Source organism: Apodemus sylvaticus, chromosome 3 (genome assembly GCF_947179515.1).
Source record: "Apodemus sylvaticus chromosome 3, mApoSyl1.1, whole genome shotgun sequence".
NCBI classification, from domain to species: Eukaryota; Metazoa; Chordata; class Mammalia; order Rodentia; family Muridae; genus Apodemus; species Apodemus sylvaticus.
Genome location: NC_067474.1, coordinates 57,094,249 through 57,118,767, shown reverse-complemented (window position 1 = coordinate 57,118,767; position 24,519 = coordinate 57,094,249). Strand labels below are relative to the sequence as shown.

At 46.3% G+C, this 24,519-nt stretch overlaps 2 protein-coding genes across 2 annotated transcripts; both read left to right on the top strand.

Moving 5' to 3' along the window:
• Positions 1 to 5,602: 5,602 nt before the first annotated feature.
• Positions 5,603 to 6,566, top strand: LOC127679880 (olfactory receptor 13C7). Its single transcript, XM_052175466.1, has one exon. It carries the CDS (start codon positions 5,603 to 5,605, stop codon positions 6,560 to 6,562), a length of 960 nt encoding a protein of 319 aa, XP_052031426.1. The 3' UTR covers positions 6,563 to 6,566.
• Positions 6,567 to 14,305: 7,739 nt separating this feature from the next.
• On the top strand, positions 14,306 to 15,265 carry LOC127679881 (olfactory receptor 13C7-like). Its single transcript, XM_052175467.1, has one exon. The coding sequence runs from the start codon at positions 14,306 to 14,308 to the stop codon at positions 15,263 to 15,265; it is 960 nt and encodes a 319-aa protein (XP_052031427.1).
• The last annotated feature ends 9,254 nt before the right edge of the window (positions 15,266 to 24,519 follow it).

Genomic DNA, 24,519 nt, shown 5'->3' with positions numbered 1-24,519 from the left:
CAAGTGTCCTTGAGTTATCATGGAGTATCTTTTGGGTATATGCCCTAGAGTGGCATTGTCTTGAGGTAAAACTATTCCCAATATTCTGAGAAATAGCCAACATTCTTTTTCAGAATGGTTGTACCAGTTTGGACTCCCACCAGCAATGGAGAAGTGCTCCCCTTGCTCCACATCCTCTCCAGAATGAGCTGTCACTTGAGTTTTTTTATCTAAGCCATTCCAATTGGCATAAGGTAGAATCTCAGAGTCATTTTGATTTGTATTTCCCTGATGACTAAGGACATTGAGCGTTCCTTCGAGCATTTCTTGGCCATTAGAGATTGTTCTGGTGAGAATTCTGTTTAGCTTTGTGTCCCATTTTTTAATTGGGTTATTTGGGTTGTTGGTATCTAACTTCTTGAGTGAGTTCTTTATATATTTTGGATATCAGCCCTCTATCAGATACAAGTTTGGTAAAGATCTTTTCCCATTCTCCAGGCTGCCATTTTGTCCTATTTACAGTGTCCTTCACCTTACAGAATCTTTTCAGTTTCTTGAGGTCCCATTTATGAGGTGTTGATCTTAGTGCCTGAGATATGAGTTTTCTGGTCAGGAAATTGTCTCCTATACCAATACAGTCAAGACTATTTCTCACTTTCTCTTCAATTAGATTTTGTGTATCCAGTTTTATGTTGAGATCTTTGATCCATTTGGACTTGAGTTTTGTGCAGGATGATAGATATGGATCTATTTGCATTTTTCTACAGGCAGGCATCCAGTTGGACCAACACCATTTGTTGAAGATGTTTTTATTTTTCCATTGTAGCTAAGCCATTAAGAGCTAGGCTCACAACCAAAAATATAAGAATTTGTGGAGAAAGTCCTTTATCCTTTCTTCAAGCACAAAAAATACTATAAATTTCAAAAGCAAAAAGCTTTGTCCTAAAGTGTGTCTATCAGTAAAGAAATTGCCCTTGAGCAGGGGCCATCTCTGACTCTAGTGCCTGTCTTTGGGACCCATTCCTCTTACTGAGCTGCCTCATCTCACCTTAATAGGAGAGCACACATCTAGTCTTACTGCAACTTGATATGCCAGGGCTGGTTGACAACTATGGGAGGCCTCCCATTTTCAGAATGAGAAACAGCAGGGTAGATGGGGAGAGGAGAAGTGGGGAGAGAGGACAGTGAAGAAGAAGAAGGAAAACTGAGCTCGGGATATAAAGAAAATAAAATAATAATATTAATAATGATAATAATGTAATATATTGTTATAAAATAAATATGTGCATAATTATAAATAATTAATAAAAACAAATAAATATATATAGATATAAAGTACATTTTAAAAATCTTCCACTCTTCAAATTAGTTCTAAAGTTAGGGAACAATGGTTCTTCATGTCTGCATGCCCAGATTCTCCTCTTTTCCATGTGCCGCACATCCATTTTAGTCCTGAGACTTTATGATCAACATAGAGTCCACTTTTATGTGCAAGAGAACATGATATACCAAGGAGACATGAAATCATGAGATGGATCTGGCTGTTGCTATTGTAATTTGACAAACGATACACAGCAAACATTTTTATAATTAAAACTACCCTACAGAAATGACATTAAGCATTACAGCCTAAGTGCATTAGCCAATAACATACTCACTCATATTGGCACATACAATGTGTACTGTGTGTAATTGTATGTTCTGTCCTCTTCTGGTGATTGCTATTATAGCACCAAGAATAAATTAATTGTGACTCTGTACTTTCAAAGGCTCTACTTTTCTTAGAAAAAAGGCAGCTCTAGCTTTGTGAACTGCATCAGAGGTTGTTCTAGAGTGTCCAGCCTGCTCCATAGCACAAGCAGGGACTTGTCAGCCTTCATAATCATATGGTCACCTGAGCATGCACAGACACACACACACACACACACACGTTGTTTCTGTTTCTCTGGAGAACCCTGAATAATAAACACACCAAAATATCAGTCATTTACAAAGATTGAATAAAATATGTTCAGACAAATAAGATCATCAATACGCATTTCTCAAAAGTTATTCCAGAATATGTTCCACCAAACAGAAAGAATAAAGCAACAAACAGGAAGATAGCAATAGACAGGAGACTAGTCTGTGACACAGTGCGAAGAGTCCACAGGACTCTGAAAGCAGACACACAGGGAAGGCAAACCAGCCCTGGTACTCCAGAGACAGGCCTCTGTGGGGCTCCGTTCTTCAGACCCTGTTGTCTGGGGTGATCAATGTGAAGTACAGGGCCCCAGACAGCCCAGCCCCCAGTCTCCTTGGCTTAACCATGCACTCACTGAGCTCCTTTCCCTCTCTCTGCCTCACTGAGGGATTTGCAGAGGGTCCCACTCTACCCACACAGAGCTCTGCTCTCATCTCCTCTAGAGGGGAATCATGGGGAGAGCTGGGAAGCAGAACACATGGAGCTAGCCACTCCTCTACTGCTCCTCCCAACCTCAGGTCTGCTCCCTCCTTACACTGCAACCTTGCCTGGTTTACCGGAAAAGGGCTAGTAACATCCCGAATGTATATGTCCAGATGAGTTTTCCCAAACACAGGGGCAAGCATTCCCTTTTCTTAGCAGGCTGACTTTGCAATTCTTACTTCTTTTTAAATGGAACAATTTGTGTATATTGATGTTTTTTGTAGGCGGCAGAGCCATGACAGACATCAAGGACAGGTCAGTAATCTCCCTTGGCTGCATAGCAAACTACACCAAGTTAACAGCTCAAAACAATCCCCAAGTGTTATTTCATAGCTCTATAAATGAGATGTCTCAATAAGAGTGTCTGGAAACTCATAAGAGAGAGAGAGACAGGGGAGAGAGAGAAAGATAGACAGACAGACAGAGACAGAGAAACAGAGACAGGGAGAAAGAGAAAAAAGGAGAAAAAGAAGAAGGAGGAGGAAGAGGAGGAAAGAAAGAAAGATAGAAGGAAAGAAAGAAGGAAAGAGAGTGAAAGAAGAAGGAGGGAGGGAGGGAAGACAGAAGGGAGGGAAGGAATGGTATGGAAGGGAAGGGAAGGGCAAGGCAGGACAGGACAGGACAGGAAAGGAGAGGACAGGACCAGACAAGACAAGACAAGAAAAGACAAGACAAGATAAGACAAGACACCTCTTCCAAGCTCATTTAGATTTTGGGGAAGCTCAGGTCTTCTTGTTGGTAGTCTGTTACCCTAGTTTTTTTGATGACTGGTCCAAGGGTCAGTGTCTGCTCCTTGTGGCTGAACTTTAGTGTGTAGACTCCTTTCCATTCAGTAAATAAGACTGCTCACCTAATCACACCAGATTCAACTGGATAATCGTAAGATCAAATATCACGGGGCTTTAATCACACTGGGAAAGAGCCCTTCACAATACCTGGATACTGATGTCTCACTGGAGGATGGGGAATTGTGGGAATCTGCCCAGAAGTAAGTAACTTCTGCAAAACTCAGTAGTCTCCACTCTCAAAGAAATATAAGGAAGTCTTTCAGTAGGGAACTGAGGCGCTCCCACAGTCCTGAAGTGAGAAGGCAGAGCAAGACTGCATCACATACTGGAAAATTCTAGTTTATAATTTTCATCCTGAATAAGGCACACATGATATGATTTTGGTTTTTTTTCCTAAACTATAATATTTGTCATTCTACTTAAGTTATAATTGAATTTGTTTATTTATGGTGTTTGAATGCAAATTTGTGTCAGTCCACATGCGTACCACATGTAAGGTCAGAAGATGACTTGCAAGAGTCAGTTCTCTCCTTCTACTGTGTGTGTGTGTGTGTGTGGGTCCTGGGGATCAAACTCAGGTTTGACCAAACATTAAGGTTTGCCAGGCTTGGTGGCAAGTGTCAAGAATCATGGTCAGATTGACTCATGTCCCTTCTAATGCCCTTTAAGGTCTGGACTGTGGCAGGAGCTTGCAACTTCTGTGCTTGGGTCCAGGAACCTTTGAGATTTCTTGATTCTGTACAGTACTGAGCTCTTGAATTTGCAAACAGCCAAGCATCTGAAACCACTTTTCCTTTTGCAATGTGTGGGTCTCACAATCTCCCCAGATTAGTATACTATGTACTGAGAGTTCTTATCAGCCTCTATTCCAACAGGGCCAGGATGACCCTTCTTCTCCAGAGCTTGTCAACAACAAAGTATCTCTGGAGGAATTTTAGATTAATTGGATCATGGGGACATAGTCCCAGGAGCACAGAAACTTTCTTAACTTTGACACTTCAGTTTTGTAACTTCAAATCACATCAGGGAATGGAATAATCCCAAAAGCAAGGTGGGCTTTAAATGGCTTTGTGTATGTCTCCAGTGTTCCTTTGCGGATTTATCCAAACTGAGAAGAAAACAAGAAAACCAATCATGAGCTGAGGGTCTCACTCCTTGGCTGATGCTTAAGGCAGATTGGCTATTTCTGACTGACGGGCTATTTCTAGATCTTAAATAAGGATTTTACCAACATACTTATCAAAAAGGTAAGATAGCATGGTGTGTGTGTGTGTGTGTGTGTGTGTGTGTGTGTGTAGCCCAGGCCCATAGGTGAGCACTCTACCACTAAATTAGCTCCCTAGACCTTAAGAAACAATTTTTGAGATCATATTTTTATTTGTGTGTGCACATGCACACACAAAGGCACACACAGGGATGTCAGAGGATGATGGTGGGAGTCAGTTCTCTCCTGGTACCAAGTAGATCCAGGGGTTCAGACTGAGGTTGCTGTGCTTGGAAGCAAGTGTGTACGTGTTGAACTGAGAACACGTTTAGAAGAACAAAGAAGCTCTTGTGGGCCAGCCACATTCCTGGCTTCCTTCCTTATGTTAAGCGCCACAGGGAAGTCGAACAGTGAGAGGAAGGAACAGAGCAGGGATGTGTAAGGAAGGCCAAAGGGAGCAATTCATGACATCGCATGTTCCTTGTATGTGATCAGTATGCCTCAGTAATAGTGAGGTCCAAGGTGAGCCTCTCCACACAGGAGGAAGGGCTTAGTGATTCCCACACCCTGGCCAATGACAGTGGTTGTCAATGACAGTTCTTTTAATACATGTTCCAGAAGAACTTGGTATTTGTGTGAATATGTGAATGGACAAGTGAGTGGCTCAGGACCCTGTGCATCATGAAGGTGAGTAAGGAAAGAGGACAAAGACAGGTCCACAGACGTGCTCACACAGGGACAGACAGGTCCACAGATGTGTTCACACGGGGACGGACAGGAAATGAAGACAAACAGTAGCAGGGATTTCAACCAAACAGAGGCTTCCTGGGTGAAATTTTTCTAGTAAAACACAATACTTCTTGCCACAGTCAAATGAACTGCCCACCAATGGTCCAAACTTAGCTAAATATATGACACCTGCTTTAAATGTGATTAGTTTAGCAAAATTAAATTTGCTCAGGTGACATTTCAAACATCTCTGCAAGGGTCAGATACCACCAAGCAGGTGCTGTTCAGGGTCCCCGCCTTTGACTCAGAACAACACAGACCACCACTGCTCACAGGTCATCAGAGCTCTGAGCCGATTGCTCCTCACAAAGCTCTTTCTCACAGGTTCCCTTGGCATTACAGGCATCAGAGACGCCTGAAAATGACCTTCTGAGTTCCTGCCATATAGGAGGAAACATGGACAGATCCAATGAGACCTCCCCTGTGTCCCACTTTGTCCTCCTGGGCCTCTCCGCCCACCCCAAACTGGAGAAGACCTTCTTCGTGCTCATCCTGCTGACCTACCTGGTGATCCTGCTGGGCAACGGGGTCCTCATCCTGGTGACCGTCCTCAACTCCCACCTGCACACACCCATGTACTTCTTCCTGGGGAACCTCTCCTTCCTGGACATCTGCTACACCACATCCTCGGTCCCCCTCATTCTGGACAGCTTCCTGACCCCCCGGAAGACCATCTCCTTCTCAGGCTGTGCTGTGCAGATGTTTCTCTCCTTTGCCATGGGAGCCACGGAGTGTGTGCTCCTGAGTATGATGGCGTTTGATCGCTATGTGGCCATCTGCAACCCCCTTAGGTACCCAGTGGTCATGAGCAAGGCTGCCTATGTGCCCATGGCCACCAGCTCCTGGGTGGCTGGAATGGCTGCCTCTGTGGTTCAAACATCCCTTGCAATGCGGCTGCCCTTCTGTGGGGACAATGTCATCAATCATTTTACATGTGAGATCCTGGCTGTCCTGAAACTGGCCTGTGCCGACATCTCCATCAATGTCATCAGCATGGGGGTGACAAATATAATCTTTCTGGCAGTCCCAGTTCTCTTTATTTCTTTCTCCTACGTCTTCATCCTCTCCACCATCCTGAGGATCCCCTCTGCTGAGGGGAGGAAGAAGGCCTTCTCCACCTGCTCCGCCCACCTCACCGTGGTGATCATCTTCTACGGGACCATCCTCTTCATGTACGGGAAGCCCAAGTCCAAGGACCCCCAGGGGGCAGACAAGCAGGACCTCGCAGACAAGCTCATCTCCCTCTTCTATGGGGTGCTGACCCCCATGTTGAACCCCATCATCTACAGCCTGAGGAACAAGGATGTGAGGTCCGCTGTGAGGAACCTGGTGATCCTTAAGAAAAGCTTCACCTAGTAGTGTTGGTAGGTCAGATATTCCCCTGGTTCTTGCTTCTTAGCTGTGCACACCCACAGTTGTGTACCCGAAAGGAGCTGCATGGGACATGTGGCTATCTGAAAATGGTATTCCACATGTACTAGAAAACAGAACAAAATTAAAATGTTGAAACCTAAGATCTGCAGGGCATGTGACTTAAAGGACAGAAATGGCTGTGCTTCTAAAAAACAGGAGTGTGGTGGGGATCTCATTTTCTGATATGCAAGTTGGAATTCACCTAGATTGCTACTCTTTTTGGGGAAAAGAAACACACACATCCTGTGATATCTGAAACTGCATCATGGCTTCAGGAGCTCAGGGGTGTGTGCTCCTCTTTAACTGGGCCAAACCAGTGTGATCTCTCCCCTCCTATGTGATTGTACCTTTCCCTTTGAGCACAAAACTCATGCATACCCTTCAGAGCCCAGTGAATAGGACACAGCAACAACTCTGGATAAATTCCAACTTCTTATTCATAAGCTGACAGTATTTTAAATTTATTTTACTTTTTGTTTCTGTGTATTTATGTATGTGACTGCATTTTTGTATGTTTGTATGTGTGTGTTTTGTGTTGGAGTATGTGTGCACACACTTGCTTGCCCTTGCCTTTAGAGCCAGCAAAGGGAGCCAGACCTACTGGGGCTGGAGTTGCAGGCAGTTGTGAGCCACTGGCCTTGGGTGCTGGGTCCTCTGCCAAAGAGCAGCAAGTACTTCAAACCACTGAGCCATCCCTCCTTCTCCTAAACACCAACAATATATAAACAGTGAAGCAGAGAGGTTGAGAAGGTGCTGGTGGAAGACAGATTTCAGAAACTTTCTCCACAATGTAAAACAAATGTCAATCTTGTGACTATTATAATTAAGGGAGCTGGGAACTAACCAGGGTGCATTCCAATGTTTCCATCCTAACAGGGCAGGTCTGAAGAGGAAGATAGAACGAATTTAGAAACCCACTGTGGTGTGGATGCCAAATTTCCCCTATAGGCTCATATCTCTGAGTACTTGGACTCCAGATGGGGTGGTGTTTGTGGAAACCTCAGAAGGAGTCAAGGGGAGGCAAGTCACTGTGGAGAGGCTAGATTGGAGGGCTATAGCTTGGCCCTGAGCTCAGCCAGAGCACCCTATGTTCCAGAGTGCTAACATGATGTAACTAACCATCTCCCTCAGACTCCCGTTACTCTGGCTAGAGGTAGCTTCTGCCCCATTGCCTTCCCAACCACAGTGGACTGTACCTCCTCAAACTGTGAGCTAAAATGAATGCCTCTTATGTGCTGGAAATTTCAGCTGTTTAGGAGACTGATGCAAGAAGATTGCAAGTTCAAGACCAGTCTGGGTTCCTTAGTAAGAGACCTTGTCTCCAAATAAAGTTCAAAATAACAAAATACGTGTAAAGGTTAAGAGGCTGGCGGTGGTGTGCAGTAGTTAGAGGGCTTGCCTGGTTTGCTGGGGTGAGATTCAGGAACATCCCCCAGCACTGGGGAAATGTGAGAGTCGGTAGGAAGACCCCCCACTCAATAAGGTAACAGAGACTGGAATCACTGCAAACTGCAAGAGGTTTATTGTTCCAATAAGCGTTGCACCCCCCGCCCCAGCACGCAGGCAAGAGGAGACCCTGAGCTCACAAAGCACACACTTTCTGTACACATTTTGGCGGGATATTTAGTGGTCCCCTGAGTTGGACGAATGCCATTGGTTACCCTAGCAACATTTAAAAACTCGAATGGGGAGGTTGTCTCTGTTGTTCGGCCTTGCCTTCCCACCTTGTGGTATTTGTGGTATTTCCTCATGTTGTCTTTTTGTCAAGTCACTTCCCTCTCTGTCCTCACCCTTGGCAGGGTGATTCCTTGTTTAGACCTTTTCCTATCTGTCCTCCCCTCCCAGGCAGTCTTGGGCAGAATGCAAAGTTTCAGTTCGGCTGTGAGCCCCCCTCCTTGGTCATGGGGAGCTGGTCTGCTGTTTCTGACAGGGTTCTTACATTCATCCCTTTTTCTTATGACCATTTCAATCCCGAAATGAGGTCTCATTCTGTCCTAGTTCCTGGTACTGTTGCCGCAGCATTAGAACTTGTAACAGTGCTTATATGCTCTCTGATAAAAGCTATCAAGCAATTAAGGATGCAGGAGCCAATGGTCAGCAGCTATAGCAGGATAATAAGAAGGCCTAATAATGTGGATATTAGCGTAGTAAGCCATGGGAAGAATTAAACTACAATTTGAACCAATCCCGACGCTGTTCTCACTCTCTCTTTCTGTTGGCTAGTCCTTATCTGACTTTGGCTAGGGAATCTTTAATTTCCCCTGAATGATCTATATAAAAGCAACATTCTTCTTTTAAGGCTGCACATAATCCTCCCTGTTGTAGAAGAGTAAATCTAAGCCTCTCTGGTTCTGGAGCACCACTTCTGAGAGAGGCATAATAGAGACGTGAAGCTTAGTGATGGAGTTTTCGAACCTCTTTAGGGCTGGGTCTATGGCCTGTCTGAGTTCTCCACAGGCCTGGTGCTGTTGGGCCAGCACAGAGGAGCCAGTGGCGGCCCCAGCAGCACCAAGTCCCAGTCCCAGTAAAACAGAGAGGAAAATTCCTAGCTCTCTCTTGGTTCTGGAGGGTCTTTTGTCCCAATAAGACAGTAGCTCTTCATATGGGGGTAGATAAGTCAGGGGACCAACTGTACTAGGACACAAAAATCAGATTTAGTCGAAAGAACCTAGAGATTTATGCAGGAGGTTATGCCTGAAGAGCAGGCCCACCATCCATCAATCAGGGGTGTAAGATATACTGGGTTTGAGAGTGTCTGATTACAAAAGTGTTGGTGTGTGGGGGCTACCGTCCTCACATACAGTCCCTGTCCAGTTACAGCAGAAAGGTTAGATCTGACTTCCTTCTGAGCCCAGCAGCAGGCTTGGGCCTCCGAGACTTGATTGGGTGTTCCGAGGTATGCAATGCCTTCATAATGGGGGAGGGGGGCGGGCAACATCATAGCAGAGCCAACATTCTCAGGTAGCCTCAGTGTTAGTTGTATTGATGACCTTAAAGGCTCCCCTGGATTAAGCCTGTCAGATAAGATTCTTGATAAGATTCTGGAGCTTATGGGGGAGCATTAGGATGGGGAAGACTAATAACTCTCTAGTCACCAGGGTGGGGACCATACCCGGCACTGAAAGCTCAGGAGTGGGCTTAGGCCTGGGCTTGGGAAGGGCCAGGGCCTTATTGAGTCCCAGGGTGTATATGGGGTCTCTATGTTTAATGTGATGGTGAACACTAACCCATGGTCATGTGCTTCGATGTGCATTCTTAGCCCCACATATATCCCATTGTCCATGAGGTAGCCTTTTTTCCTGGCTCAGTAAAGGTGATTCACAATGGGTGAAACCAGTTGTCACATTTGGCCTCCATGACCTCGCCCCCAGCATGTAGGCCAATAGAGAATAATTGACCACTACCTTGATATAGTCCCAGCTGGAGGAGGGTTTCCAGTAAGCTTCTCCAGAGGTCTCACAGCCCCAGTTCTTACTATAGAATTCTAGCTTGCCTCCACACTTTCAGTTGAGGAAGTGAGGGAGGTGGAACCCGGGACAGACATAGAAGGACTGAGTCTGGAGTAGGCTTCTCCAATGCTTATTACATCAGCCTCCCCATGGGGTTTTCTGTGTGCCACTCCTCCATGAAGAATGAGGGAGCCCTCCCAATATCAGAGTACCCCTCCAGGTCCCAGTCGCAGATTCCAATGGATAATTTGCAAATATCAGGAAATAGATCGGGCCACAAAGTGTAAGGGGTAGCAACCTTGGATTGGCTCCAAATGACAATTCCTATTCCATTTATCACCTGCCAGGTGAGGTTACGGGCTGGTGAGGACAGGGGGGCTCCCTGAGGCAGCAGGCTGCCTAGGCACTGGACCAGTTGGATGATCAGAAGGGGGATCCTCATGACCGTCTGTAGACGCTGTCTTCCTGATGATCTTGAGGTTGAATGGGTTTCCGGACATCTGGACTCGCCAAAGGGAAGGTCTTGGGGTGTCGTCTGGGGACGTGGGGGCGGGCTTCACATGGGAAGCATGGATCCAGGCGGTGATCCCTTCCACCTTGACTGCAGTCGGGGTGGTGAGCAGGACCAAGCGGGGACCTTTCCAGCAAGGTTCCAAGTCTGAGCATGATGGTGGCATACATAGACTGAATCCCCAACCTGGAACTGGTGAGATGTCTTAGGGGTCCCTGGGGCATAGGCTGCTGCTAGCTGTGACCAGACTTCATTCTGTATCACCTGTAGGCCTTTTAGCCTCAGTGAAGTCTACTTCCCAATATACGTCAGGTCTGTCTCCTCGGTACCTCTTCCCTGGGTCTACTGTGGTGCAGCAGACATCTACCTTTCCTAGAAACAAAGTAGTTCCAGCTTTGTGAACTGCATCAGAGGTTTTTCTAGAGTGTCCAGCTTGCTCCATACCACAAGCAGGGACTTGTCAGCCTTCATAATCATATGGTCACCTGAGTGTGCACAGACACAGACACACACACACACACACACACACACACACACGCACGCACGTATATACCTTGGTTCTGTTTCTCAGGAGAAATCTGAATAATACACTCACCAAAATAAAGATAGAGTAAAATATGTTGAGACATGTAAGGTCTTCAATACACTTTTCTCAAAAGTTATTCCAGAATGTGTTCCACCAAACAGAAAGAATAAAGCAACAAACAGGAAGATAGCAATAGACAGGAGACTAGTCTGTGACACAGTGTGAGGAGTCCACAGGACTCTGAAAGCAGACACACAGGGAAGGCAAACCAGCCCTGGTACTCCAGAGACAGGCCTCTGTGGGACTCCATTCTTCAGACCCTGCTGTCTGAGGTGATCAGTGTGAAGTACATGGCCCCAGACAGCCCAGCCCCCAGTCTCCTTGGCTTAACCATGCACTCACTGAGCTCCTTCCCCTCTCTCTGCCTCACTGAGGGATTTGCAGAGGGTCCCACTCTACCCACACAGAGCTCTGCTCTCATCTCCTCTAGAGGGGAATCATGGGGAGAGCTGGGAAGCAGAACACATGGAGCTAGCCAGTCCTGTACTGCTCCTCCCAACCTCAGGTCTGCTCCCTCCTTACACTGCAACCTTGCCTGGTTTACCGGAAAAGGGCTAGTAACATCCCGAATGTATATGTCCAGATGAGTTTTCCCAAACACAGGGGCAAGCATTCCCTTTTCTTAGCAGGCTGACTTTGCAATTCTTACTTCTTTTTAAATGGAACAATTTGTGTATATTGATGTTTTTTGTAGGCGGCAGAGCCATGAAAGACATCAAGGACAGGTCAGTAATCTCCCTTGGCTGCATAGCAAACTACACCAAGTTAACAGCTCAAAACAATCCCCAAGTGTTATTTCATAGCTCTATAAATGAGATGTCTGAGTAAGAGTGGTTAGGAGCTAGTTAGGAAGGAAGGAGGAATGGAGGGAGGGAAGGAAGGAAGAAGGAAGGAAAGAAAGGAAGGAAGGAATGAGGAAGGAAGGATGGAAGGAAGGAAGGAAGGAAGGAAAGGAAGGAAGGAAAGGAAGGAAGGAGGAAGGGAGAAAGGAAAGGAAGGAGAGGAAGGAAGGAGGAAGGAAAGGAAGGAGAGGAAGGAAGGAGGAAGGAAAGGAAGGAGAGGAAGGAAGAAAGAGAAAGAAAGAAAGAAAGAAAGAAAGAAAGAAAGAAAGAAAGAAAGAAAGAAAGAAAGAAAGAAAGAAAGAAAGAAAGAAAGAAAGAAAGAAAAAAAAGAAGGAGGAGGAGGAGGGAGGAAGTCAATGCAAGACAAAACAAGACAAGACAAGACACCTCTTCCAAGCCCATTTAGACTTTTCGGGGGAAGTCAGGTCTTCTTGTTGGTAGTGTGTGACCCCAGTTTCTTTGATGACTGGTCTAAGGGTCAGTGTCTGCTCCTCCTGGCTGCACTTTGGCTTGTAGACTCAATGACAGTTCCTTTAATGAGCATTCCAGAAGAACTTGGTATTTGTGTGAATATAGGAATGGACAAGTGAGTGGCTCAGGACCACGTGCATCATGAAGGTGCATAAGGAAAGAGGACGAAGGCAGCAGACAGACGTGCTCACACAGGGACGGACAGGCCCACAGACGTGCTCACACAGGGACGGACAGGCCCACAGACGTGCTCACACAGGGACGGGCAGGCCCACAGACGTTCTCACACAGGGACGGACAGGCCCACAGACGTGCTCACACTAGGACGGACAGGCCCACAGATGTGCTCACACAGGGACGGACAGGCCCACAGACGTGATCACAAAGTGATGGACAGGCCCACAGACGTGCTCACACAGGGACGGACAGGCCCACAGACGTGCTCACAAAGTGATGGACAGGCCCACAGACGTGCTCACAAAGTGATGGACAGGCCCACAGACGTGCTCACACAGGGATGGGCAGGCCCACAGACGTGCTCACACAGGGATGGACAGGCCCACAGACGTGCTCACACAGGGATGGACAGGCCCACAGACGTGCTCACACAGGGACGGACAGGCCCACAGATGTGCTCACACGGGGACAGACAGGCCCACAGACATGCTCACACAGGGACAGACAGGTCCACAGACGTGCTCACACAGGGACGGACAGGCCCACAGACGTGCTCACAAAGTGATGGACAGGCCCACAGACGTGCTCACAAAGTGATGGACAGGCCCACAGACGTGCTCACACAGGGATGGACAGGCCCACAGATGTGCTCACACAGGAACAGACAGGCCCACAGACATGCTCACACAGGGACAGACAGGTCCACAGACGTGCTCACAAAGTGATGGACAGGCCCACAGACGTGCTCACACAGGGATGGACAGGCCCACAGATGTGCTCACACAGGGACGGACAGGCCCACAGACTTGCTCACAAAGTGATGGACAGGCCCACAGATGTGCTCACACAGGGATGGACAGGCCCACAGACGTGCTCACAAAGTGATGGACAGGCCCACAGACGTGGTCACACAGGGACGGACAGGCCCACAGACGTGCTCACAAAGTGATGGACAGGCCCACAGACATGCTCACACAGGGATGGACAGGCCCACAGACGTGCTCACACAGGGATGGACAGGCCCACAGACGTGCTCACACAGGGATGGACAGGCCCACAGACGTGCTCACAAAGTGATGGACAGGCCCACAGACGTGCTCACACAGGGACGGACAGGCCCACAGACGTGCTCACACAGGGACGGACAGGCCCACAGATGTGCTCACATGGGGACAGACAGGCCCACAGACGTGTTCACACAGGGACAGACAGATCCACAGATGTGCTCACACAAGGATGGACAGGAAATGAGGACAAACAGTAGCAGGAGTTTCAACCAAACAGAGGCTTCCTAGGTGAAATTTTTCAAGTAAAATAGAATATTTCTTGCCACAGTCAAAGGAACTGCCCACCAATGGTCCAACCTTGGCTAAATGTGTGAGACCTATGTTAAATGTGATAGTTTAACAAAATTAAATTTACTCAGGTGACATTTCAAACATCTCTGCAAGGGTCAGATACCACCAAGCAGGTGGTGTTCAGGGTCCCCGCCTTTGACTCAGAACAACACAGACCACCACTGCTCACAGGTCATCAGAGCTCTGAGCCGATTGCTCCTCACAAAGCTCTTTCTCACAGGCTCCCTTGGCATTACAGGCATCAGAGACGCCTGAAAATGACCTTCTGAGTTCCTGCCATATAGGAGGAAACATGGACAGATCCAATGAGACCTCCCCTGTGTCCCACTTCATCCTCCTGGGCCTCTCCGCCCACCCAAAGCTGGAGAAGACCTTCTTCGTGCTCATCCTGCTGACGTACCTGGTGATCCTGCTGGGCAACGGGGTCCTCATCCTGGCGACCGTCCTCGACTCCCACCTGCACACACCCATGTACTTCTTCCTGGGGAACCTCTCCTTCCTGGACATCTGCTACACCACCTCCTCAATCCCCTTGGTCCTGGATGGCTTTCTCACCCCCAGGAAGACCATCTCCTTCTCAGGCTGTGCTGTGCAGATGTTTCTGTCCTTTGCCATGGGATCCACAGAGTGTGTGCTCCTGGGCATGATGGCGTTTGATCGCTATGTGGCCATCTGCAACCCCCTTAGATTCCCAGTGGTCATGAACAAGGCTGCCTATGTGCCCATGGCCGCCAGCTCCTGGGCCTCTGGAATCATCACTGCCACTGTTCAGATATCTTTAGCAATGAGGCTACCCTTCTTTGGGGACAACGTCATCAATCACTTCACCTGTGAGATCCTGGCTGTCCTGAAACTGGCCTGTGCCGACATCTCCATCAATGTCATCAGCATGGGGGTGGCCAATGTGATCTTCCTTGGGGTCCCGGTTCTCTTCATCTTTGTCTCCTACATCTTCATCCTCTCCACCATCCTGAGGATCCCCTCTGCTGAGGGGAGGAAGAAAGCCTTCTCCACCTGTTCTGCCCACCTCACCGTGGTGATCGTCTTCTACGGGACCATCCTCTTCATGTACGGGAAGCCCAAGTCCAAGGACCCCTGGGGGGCAGACAAGCAGGACCTCACAGACAAGCTCATCTCCTTGTTTTATGGGGTGCTGAACCCCATGTTGAACCCCATCATCTACAGCCTGAGGAACAAGGATGTGAAGGCTGCTGTGAGGAACCTGCTGCGTCAGAAACACTTCAAGTGGTGACAGTGAACAGACCTCCATGGTTCTTGTCTCCCTGTATAATCCCTGAATACTCGGGATCTCATACATTGTTTTTAATACCTTTTAAAAATTTATTTATATGTCTATGTGTGGTTTTATGTGTACCATATGAACACAGGGATCCACAGAGGCCAGCAGAGGGAATCAGGTCCCTCAGGGAGTTACAGGAGTCACAGGTGCCTATGACTGCCCTGTGGGTGCTGGCAACTGAAGCAGTTCCTCCAGGAGAACAGGAAGTGTTCTTAACCACTGAGTTGTCTCTCCAGCCCCCATCTCATGCCTGTTCATGGACACCAACCTGACAGGTCAAGAAATGATGGCCAGGACGGAGCTGTAGCTCAGGTCTTCCACTCACTGGCTCCTCAGGTTCTCTACAAACTGTTGGCCATAGTTGATGAGTAGTCCCTTTCCCCCTCTCTCCCTCTGTCCCTTCCTTCCTTCCTTCCTTCCTTCCTTCCTTCCTTCCTTCCTTCCTTCCTTCCTTCCTTTCAGGGAACAGGGTCTCAGTGTGAAGCTACATATAGTAGCTTCATACACAGGTAGTCATAGCCACCTGTGACTTCTGATTCCCTCTGCTGGCCTCTGTGGATCCCTGTGCCCATATGGTACACATAAACTCACACACAGACATATCAATAATTAAAAAAACAATGTATGAGATCCGGAGTATTCAGTGAAATGACTATGCAGATTTGAGGATTTCCTTCTAGAATGAGGTAGAAGAATTACCTGTTCATATGGAGCCCTTCTGAGTATTGAGAGTTATTGTAGAATCACACTGTATGTGCTACTGTATACTGAGATCCTGGCCTCAGCCTCAGGATCTTCCTGCCTCTACCTGTGTCTTTACTTTTACATTAAGTTGTACTTTGATATACCATACAGCTCAGTATCTGTTAATATTTTTTCCTGTGTCTAATGCAGATGCTTAATAAATGTCCTCTGCATTGTTCTCTTCCTAAGCATCCACAGCCAGTCTCTGGTCCTGTATTAAAATCCTTGTAGGAAGTCATTTAGCCGTTATTTTCCTCAGTACAGGGAGGAGAGCTAGGAACTTTTGACAGAACCGATGCTCGGTCAAAGCGCTCATTCTTTTTCCCCTTTCAAACCTTTTACTCATTCCTAGCTTTGTCCCAGATGGCAGTGACCATCTGTTATGAGTCACTAAAATAATATGTGAACGGAGATAATCAGAATATTGACATCAACCCAAACAGGAAGGAACTAACAGCCAAATAATTGTTCTTTAAGAAAGGTGTGCGCGCACACACGTGCACACGCGCACACACACACAGAAGCACAGGGAGAGACAGAGACAGAGAGATGCACCCACAGAGAGACAGAGACAGAGAGACACAGAGACACAGAGACACAGAGACAAAGAGATTCATACAGACAGAGAAACAGACAGACAGAAAATTTGAGGACTTTATCATTGTCATTGTTGGTGACATTTTCAGAGGAATACAGAGGTGACGACTTAAGAGCAGTCTATAGCAAGAGTGGAGAAATTTAGGTGTGGGACACATGCCTTTAATTCCATGAGACAGAGACTGAAGGAATACAGCAAGCTTAAAGTCAAGGCCAGCCTGGGCTACTTAGCAAGACTCTGTTAATGAGAAAATAACCAAAAATCCCACAAGGATATAGGCATGGACAATATGAATATTTTACTGGAAGTAAAAAGGCCTTATTTACCAAATGAAAACCCATAGTATTCTATAGAAAAGTAGATAGGACAATATAGAGATAAATTCTTGTTTTGATAACAAAGTGTTCTTTCTTATTCCCTAGGGGCACATATGTGCTGTGGCATGTGTGTGGAGGTCAGGGGACAACTTGAGGGAATCTCTTCTCTCCTTCCACCATGTGAGTGCCTGGGATCAAATTCAGATCACCAGGCCAGGGTGGCCAGCACCTTAACCAGCTGAGCTATCTCGGCAGCCCCAAATCAAATTCTTTAATTATGAATCCTCAGATTGTTTGTCTAGACTTATGAGGGAAAAGCAGAAGAAGATTCAGTTTGTTGAAGGAAAAATGAGAAGCACAGAAGAGACCAGGGGCAAGATTCTGTGATACATCTGCTGTGGAATTCAGCACAAGACCAGGGCACTTTGCTCTGGAAGTGGATTGGGGAAAAGACAGATCTTTATAGAAAGGAGAAAGTGGAGGCGGGGGCTGAGCTCGGAGGTAGAGCCCTTGCCTGGCACACTGCCTCAGCCAGGGAGTTCAGGCTGGCCTTTGAGCTACCCTCCTGCCACCGTCTCCCAAGGGTGAGTATTACAGGTATACACACCCATGCCCAGTGTTCTTTATTTATATTAATAACCCTGAGTTTAATTAGAGTCACTAGCATGTATGACTGGAGGTTGTTTTTTGGATCATAGTTAACTTACCAGAGGCTACATCACTTAAGGAAAATAATTCCCCTCCCCGTCAGCCATCAACCGCCCAGAGCTCCTCAGCTGGGGGTAGGGCCACATATGCCTCTCCCCACATGATGTATGACTTTTTAAAGTAAGACGCTCAAATAAGGGAAACTACTCTTGATGCAAGCAAAAGCATCAGGATAGTGGCAAATAGCTTACTTGGTAACAAAGCCACTAGACATCCTGAACATCTGCTCTGCCGCATTACAGTCTACCTTATGACACCAGAGCCAGAAAATAAAGGATAAAAATACTGGAAAACACCAAGTGGGCAGCACACACCTTTAATTCCAGCACTGCAGAGGCAGAGGCAGAAGCAAAGGCAGGCGGATCTTAGTGAGTTTGAGGCCAGCTTGGTCTACAGAGTGAGTTCCAGGACTGCCAGGGCTTTTGAAACACAATCTCAAAAAACAAAAAGCAAAGAAACAAAAAAACAAAAACCCTGTAAAGGGTCAGAAATATGGTTCCTTAGGTAGACACTTGCCACCAAGCCTGCCAAACTCAGTTCAAGTCCCAGGACCCTCATGGTGGAAGGAAGTTGTCTTCAGATTTATACATTCAGGCATTCCACACCACATGTACACCAACACCCATCCATACAAATAAAGAAACAAACAGATAAATAAATGGAAATTTTAATATTGGGGGGGGGGGAAATGAACAAAGTTAGATCCACGTGTGAAATGTTGTCTATTTGAAAAAAAATTAAGTCCACCTACCCAGCTGTCTTAATCAGGGTTTCTATTCCTGCACAACCATCACAACCAAAAAGCAAGTTGGGGAAGAAAGGGTTTATTCATGCATGTGTACATTTCCACACTGCTATTCTTCACCAAAGGAAGTCAGGACTGGAACTCAAGCAGATCAGGAAGCAGGAGCAGATGCAGAAGCCATGGAGGGATGCTGCTTACTGGCCTGTTTCCCCTGACTTGCTCAGCTTGCTTTCTTATAGAACCCAAGACTACAAGCCCAGGGATGGCACCACCCACAATGGGCCCTCCACCCTTGATCACTAACCAAGAAAATGCTCCACAGTTGGATCTCCTGGAGGCATTTCCCCAACTGAAGCTCCTTTCTCTGTGATAACTCCAGCCTATGTCAAGTTGACACACAAAACTAGCCAGTACAGCAGCTGCAATGCCTGTGAACCACAGCAGTAACCAGCACAGCATAACTCTGAGGGTGTGTTAGTGGCACACACACCTCGGCAGTAACCATCATCTCTCTAATTGGACTGACAATCTGCTCAACAAGAAGGAAATCAAGCCTGGTACTGGAGATGCAGCAAACCACCCAGAGCTGGATAAGTCATGGATCTCAGTGAAAACCACACCTTCCACTTTATGCTTTAAAGCAGCATGATCCATAGCTAAATTCTAATATTTATCTTTGTGTCCATGGATAGGTGCAGCCCTCATTTCTCACCAAGAAAGGTTTTTTTGTTTGTTTGTTTGTTTTGTTTTTTTGGAGGGGGTTGGTTTTGGTTTTGGTTTTGGTTTTCGCAACCATTGAAGAAAGCCATAACTGATCAAAATATAGCTGCAGAGCTGAAGAAATGGTTCTGTAATACCCGAAAAAAACAAAGGCGCCCCAGTGCCCCTGCCTCAGAAGGCAACATCCTGATCACTCACGAGAAACGGTCTCGATGCAACAGCAAAAGGATTTTTTTATTCCAGAGGCTCTGGGGTCCACAGTCTTACACCGCGCAGGGGTAGAGGACTGTGGAACCCCGAGTGCAGAATCAGGACAGCTTTTATAGATTTACAACAAAGCCCGCAAATCACAAACCAATCATTCCTTAGCATCGAGAGCCCGCATAGTGCGAGCCAATCGATTTGTACCACTCCATACTTTTTAGGCCAATCAGTTTAAATTATCCAAGCCCACACTCTGTGGACCAATTAGTTTCCTATTTTCTTGGAAGTCTATAGCTGCCTGAACTCCTGGGAGGAGGTGATGGTGTAAGCAGTTTGCAGAAGCAAAATAAGCAGCTAATTAGCTCATTTCCTATTACCTTACAGGGCCAGGTTCAAGTACTCAAGGCCCTTTTGCCTAGCTCCTAAAAAGGGCAGGCTCTGGAATGCAACTTTTCTCCTAGTTTCTAACAAAGAGCAGGCTCAAGGAATGTGACCTTTCTAACAAAGAGGGGGCTCTGGAATTTGACGTGTTTGTGGCTCCTTAGAAGGCTGGAGTTAGAGCTTCTTTGGAGCGAGATAGCATTTTAAACTTCTGACTTCTTGGGGTCATTTGAGAGTTAGGCACTGGGGATTTTTAGGCTGTAATTTTTATCCCTTCAGTTCAAAACCCTTGTTGCTCTTACATATGACCTTGCCTCAATTCCCTGCACCTACATGATTGCTCTTAACTAAGTATAACTCTAGTGCCAACAAAAATCCTCTTCAGATTTCAAACACATATATGTGGCAGAACAGTCATACACGTAACATAAATGAATCAAAGGAGACAAAGTAATCAACTATACAGAGTTGAGGTGCCCAGCACTAGTTTGAGCATCTATGATATGACTCTTATGCCTGAGGCACAGCGATCATTGTGGGAGGCCAGAAGCATCATCAGAGCCAGGGGAACAGGGAGATTGATGTGAGATCGAATCTCGCAGGAGAACCAGCATCTGTGAAGCCTCACCAGCATGGCTGCCTGAGCATCAGCAGAGCAAGAGCAATGCAGACATGCTAAGGAGGAAGGGTGAAAGGTCGCGAGACCCCAATTCCTCCCAGGGAACTACAGGCAACTAGGAAATGCTGACAGAGAGAGAGGGAGGGGGGAGAGAGAAAGAGAGAGAGAGAGAGAGAGAGAGAGAGAGAGAGAGAGAGAGAGAGAGAAAGTCCTTCCCAGAGAAGAGCACACCAACTGTTTACACCATTTATCACTATCAGAGGTCCAGCCCTGACAACATATGTACAGGTAACATATACAGACCAAGCAGGTTGATTTTATGTGCTGAGGAGTATGTATGGTATACACACATATACACACATGTAAAACAAGAATTGAAGGAAAAGAGGCCATGGATTTCAAAGAGCAAAGGGGTGGGGGTAAGCTCTGAGGAAGGGAAGGGGAAATGGTAATATTTTATAATCTCAAAAAATAAAATTTTAAACACTAAAAAATTAAATTTAGTGCAAAAGTACTAGAAATAGAAAGTACAGAAGGTGACTGTGTGTCATTCTGGCTGTCACGGAAGTCCTAAACCACCCAGGGAGGAATGCTTGAGGTCATAGGTGAGACCTGTATAAACCTTTCCCTCTCTTTCTCTCTCCCCCGCCTCCCTCTCTCTCTGTCAGCATTTCCTAGTTGCCTGTAGTTCCCTGGAAGGAACTGGGGTCTCGCGACCTTTCACCCTTCCTCCTTAGCATGTCTGCATTGCTCTTGCTCTGCTGGTGCTCAGGCGGCCATGCTGGTGAGGCTTCACAGATGCTGGTTCTCCTGCGAGATTGGATCTCACGTCAATCTCCCTGTATAAATCACAATACATTTGTGATTGTGATCCTGTATCCTCATGGTGGGGAAGAAAGGCTGCAAGCCTCAGGCAGAAACAGAAATAGATAGCTGACCAGAGAGGTAATCTGGATTTTAAAAGAGAGATTGTGTGTGTGTGTGTGTGTGTGTGTGTGTGTGTGTGTGTATGCCTCTGTGTCTCTGTGTGTGCTTGTGTGTATACATGTGTGTCTGTGTGTATATGCATGTGTGCATGCATGTGTCTGTGTATCTGTGTGCATCCCCATGTGTGTGCATGTGTACATAAGTGTATGTCTATGTATATGTGTCTGCTTGTGGGGGATATGTCTATGTCTGTGTATGTGTGCATGTATGTGCATGTGTATGTGAGTATGTGTGTGTGTACATGTGTGTGGTGTCTGAGGAGGCCAGAGGCATCAGAACCCCTCGTCCCCATAGAACTGGAGTTCCATGTGGTTATGAGCCACCCAAGGCAGGTGCTGGGAACTGAACTTGGATCCTCTGCACTAGCAGCAAGCTCTTCTTAACCACTGAGCCATCCCTCCAGCCCAGTAAGCCTTAAATTTAAGCTGCCAGATAGACTTCTTCATGTGTGTGGAGTTCCTTTCTGTACCATGACCTGCAAAAGGGGAGTGAGTCTAGGCCCTGCCAATCACAGTAGACACAAGATGGATAAGAGGTTCTGAGATGCTGATGGGGATACATCAAATTCTGAGAATATCAGAAGACACACACACAAAGAAAATTTAGAAAGTAAATCCAGTTGCAAGAATATATATATTAAAATTTGTATTAAAATTATATTTAAATCCTCTGAAGAGTTGCAAGAATGAATTGCCTACAATAAGGATATGCGCGCGCACACACACACACACACACACACACACACACACACACGTTTAGAGACAGGTCTCATTGTAACCCAAGGCTAGTTAAGGATACTTCAAAGTCCTCATCCTTCTGCCAACACTCCCAGTGTGTTATTATGTACATGTGACACCTAGGTCAGTTTTAAAATGTTTTTTTCTTCTTCTTCTTCTTCTTCTTCTTCTTCTTCTTCTTCTTCTTCTTCTTCTTTTCTTTTTCTTCTTCTTCTCCTCCCCTTCCCCCCCCCCCCTCTCTCTCTCTCTCTCTCTCTCTCTCTCTCTCTCTCTCTCTCTCTCTCTCTCTCTCTCTCTCTCTCTCTCTCTCTCTCTCTCTTTTCCCCCTTAAGATAAGGTCTCACTATGTAGTCCTGGATGTTCTACAATATAGACCAGGCTGGATTTGAACTCACAGAGATTTGCCTGCCTCTGCCTCCAAAGTTCTTGGATTGCCTGACCTAGGATACATGTTTTTAAAGTGGAATTTCATTTTCTTAACATTCATTTATTGAGTTCTGAGTTGTAGTCAGCAGATAAACACTGTTACCACTGCAGATGCACAAGCCTGACATCTAGTGGCCATCCCAGCCAATTTCAGGCATTCACAGGGTCCTGGAGTGAAATTTAGCAGAGGTTTCTCTAAGTAACTAACACATTAGAACTCTTTCCAAAGGCCCTGACCTGCTCACCCTGCATCGCTTCACACCTCCAGAGAGGGGCTACTCAGTGTTCCTAACTGATAGCTGTTTTGTTCCTGCCGCCCAACAAACCTTCCTGGAGTTGTAAATTCGCGCTCTCCTGTAGCTCCAGCTTCCAGTCCTTGTTCTGCTTTGGGCCTCTACACAGTAAACTAGGATCTCTTCGGCACATGAAGGCAGTCCTGCTGATTGCAAGCCTCTCCCTCTAGAGCTGTAACATCTCCAGCACCTCCTTCTGTGCCGAAATCTCCGGGTATCTGTTTAATGCCATACGGAATAAACAAGACACACCAAAACCAATAAATACCTCAGTTCAGGGTCAGTGGTTTTGTTTGTTTTGTTGTTTTCTCAGGGTGTTTTTTGTTTTGTTTTGTTTTTCCTAGAAGCCAGTCTCCAGAGGAATGTTTTATGAAAAATTCCAAATTTAAAGTTTCTCTGCTTTGGTTGAAACATGAAGCTGCAGATTATGGAGACCGACTTTGAGGGGGGGAAATCTGGGGCGGGGGAGTCTGGGGGTAATCTGGGGGGAACTGGGGGGCTCTCTGTTAAGTTGAGCCTTCATGTCCACCCCAGGTCTCTGTTTCACCACCAGCCTCTAGTTAGGTACAAGTCACCACTGCAAAGGAAAAAAATGAGAAGTTTTGTAAAAATAGTTCAGAAATGAAATAGAAACTTTGTAAGAGCATAGTCTAGAAATAAGAACATGTCTAGTTAGCCAGTAAAGAGAGAGATGGCCTAGAAAAATCAAATTAACTGAAAAGAAACTGAGAGCTTTTCAAAGTTCCCATCTTAAGATATTCTAACTTCAGACGGTTCCACAGATTAATGTCAACAGGGAAGGGGGCATTCTGGGAGCAAAAAGCTTTAAGATTGTTCAAATTAGTTTAGAACACACAAAAAGGTGTCTTCCAAATACCTTTAACCAAGCCAGCAGAGCACAGATACCAAACATGATACGGGACAAGAAAGGAAAGTCTGGAGCCCTTCATGTGTGTGTGTGCATTAATGTGTGCGGCATGACGTCACGGATAGAGCAGAATTCAGCAATGCATTAAAAGAGTAAAAACACTTCTCCACGTTTGTGTGATTGTGTGTGGGTGTGTGATTGTGGTGTGTGGGTGTGAACGTGTGTGCGTCTTGAGAGCACTTGCAGTGTGGGTGTATGCAGAATACAGAAGAGAACCAGGACATGGGTGTCAACAGTTTCCTCCTAGGACTGCGTCTCTCACTGAACCTGAAGTTCACCCCGTTGCCTCTGCTGGCTGGCCAGAAGCTCCCAGGCTCTGCCTCGCTCTGCCACAGTGCTGGAGTCAGGGCACGTGCAGCATTGCCCAGCTTTTTACACAGGTGCTGGGGATTCAGGTCAGTCTTCATGTTTTCGGGGCAGGTACTCTGCGCCTGAGCTCCCTACCCTCCCTTTACTCTCGATGTAGAGTTGGAGCATTAAGGACAGCTATGGCATAATTTTCTACACTCCTAGGCAGAGAGGGAAATCGTCTCAATAGACTCCCAAAGTTATTTGAAAAGATTAAAATAAACTTTTGAATTTTAAATAATTTTAATGATAATTTTATTAGAAATAGCTGACTGTTTCTAATGTGCTAGGTTAGGAATTATAGCTAGTGCTCAGAAAGTAAATCAGATTCATTATAACTTAACAATAATGTGGACATGTCTGCTGATACAACCTGGGGGTCTTGAAATGATTCTGCCCAGGGCTATTATTGACTGGGTTCATATTCTCTGAAGTTAAAGAATTACAAGGC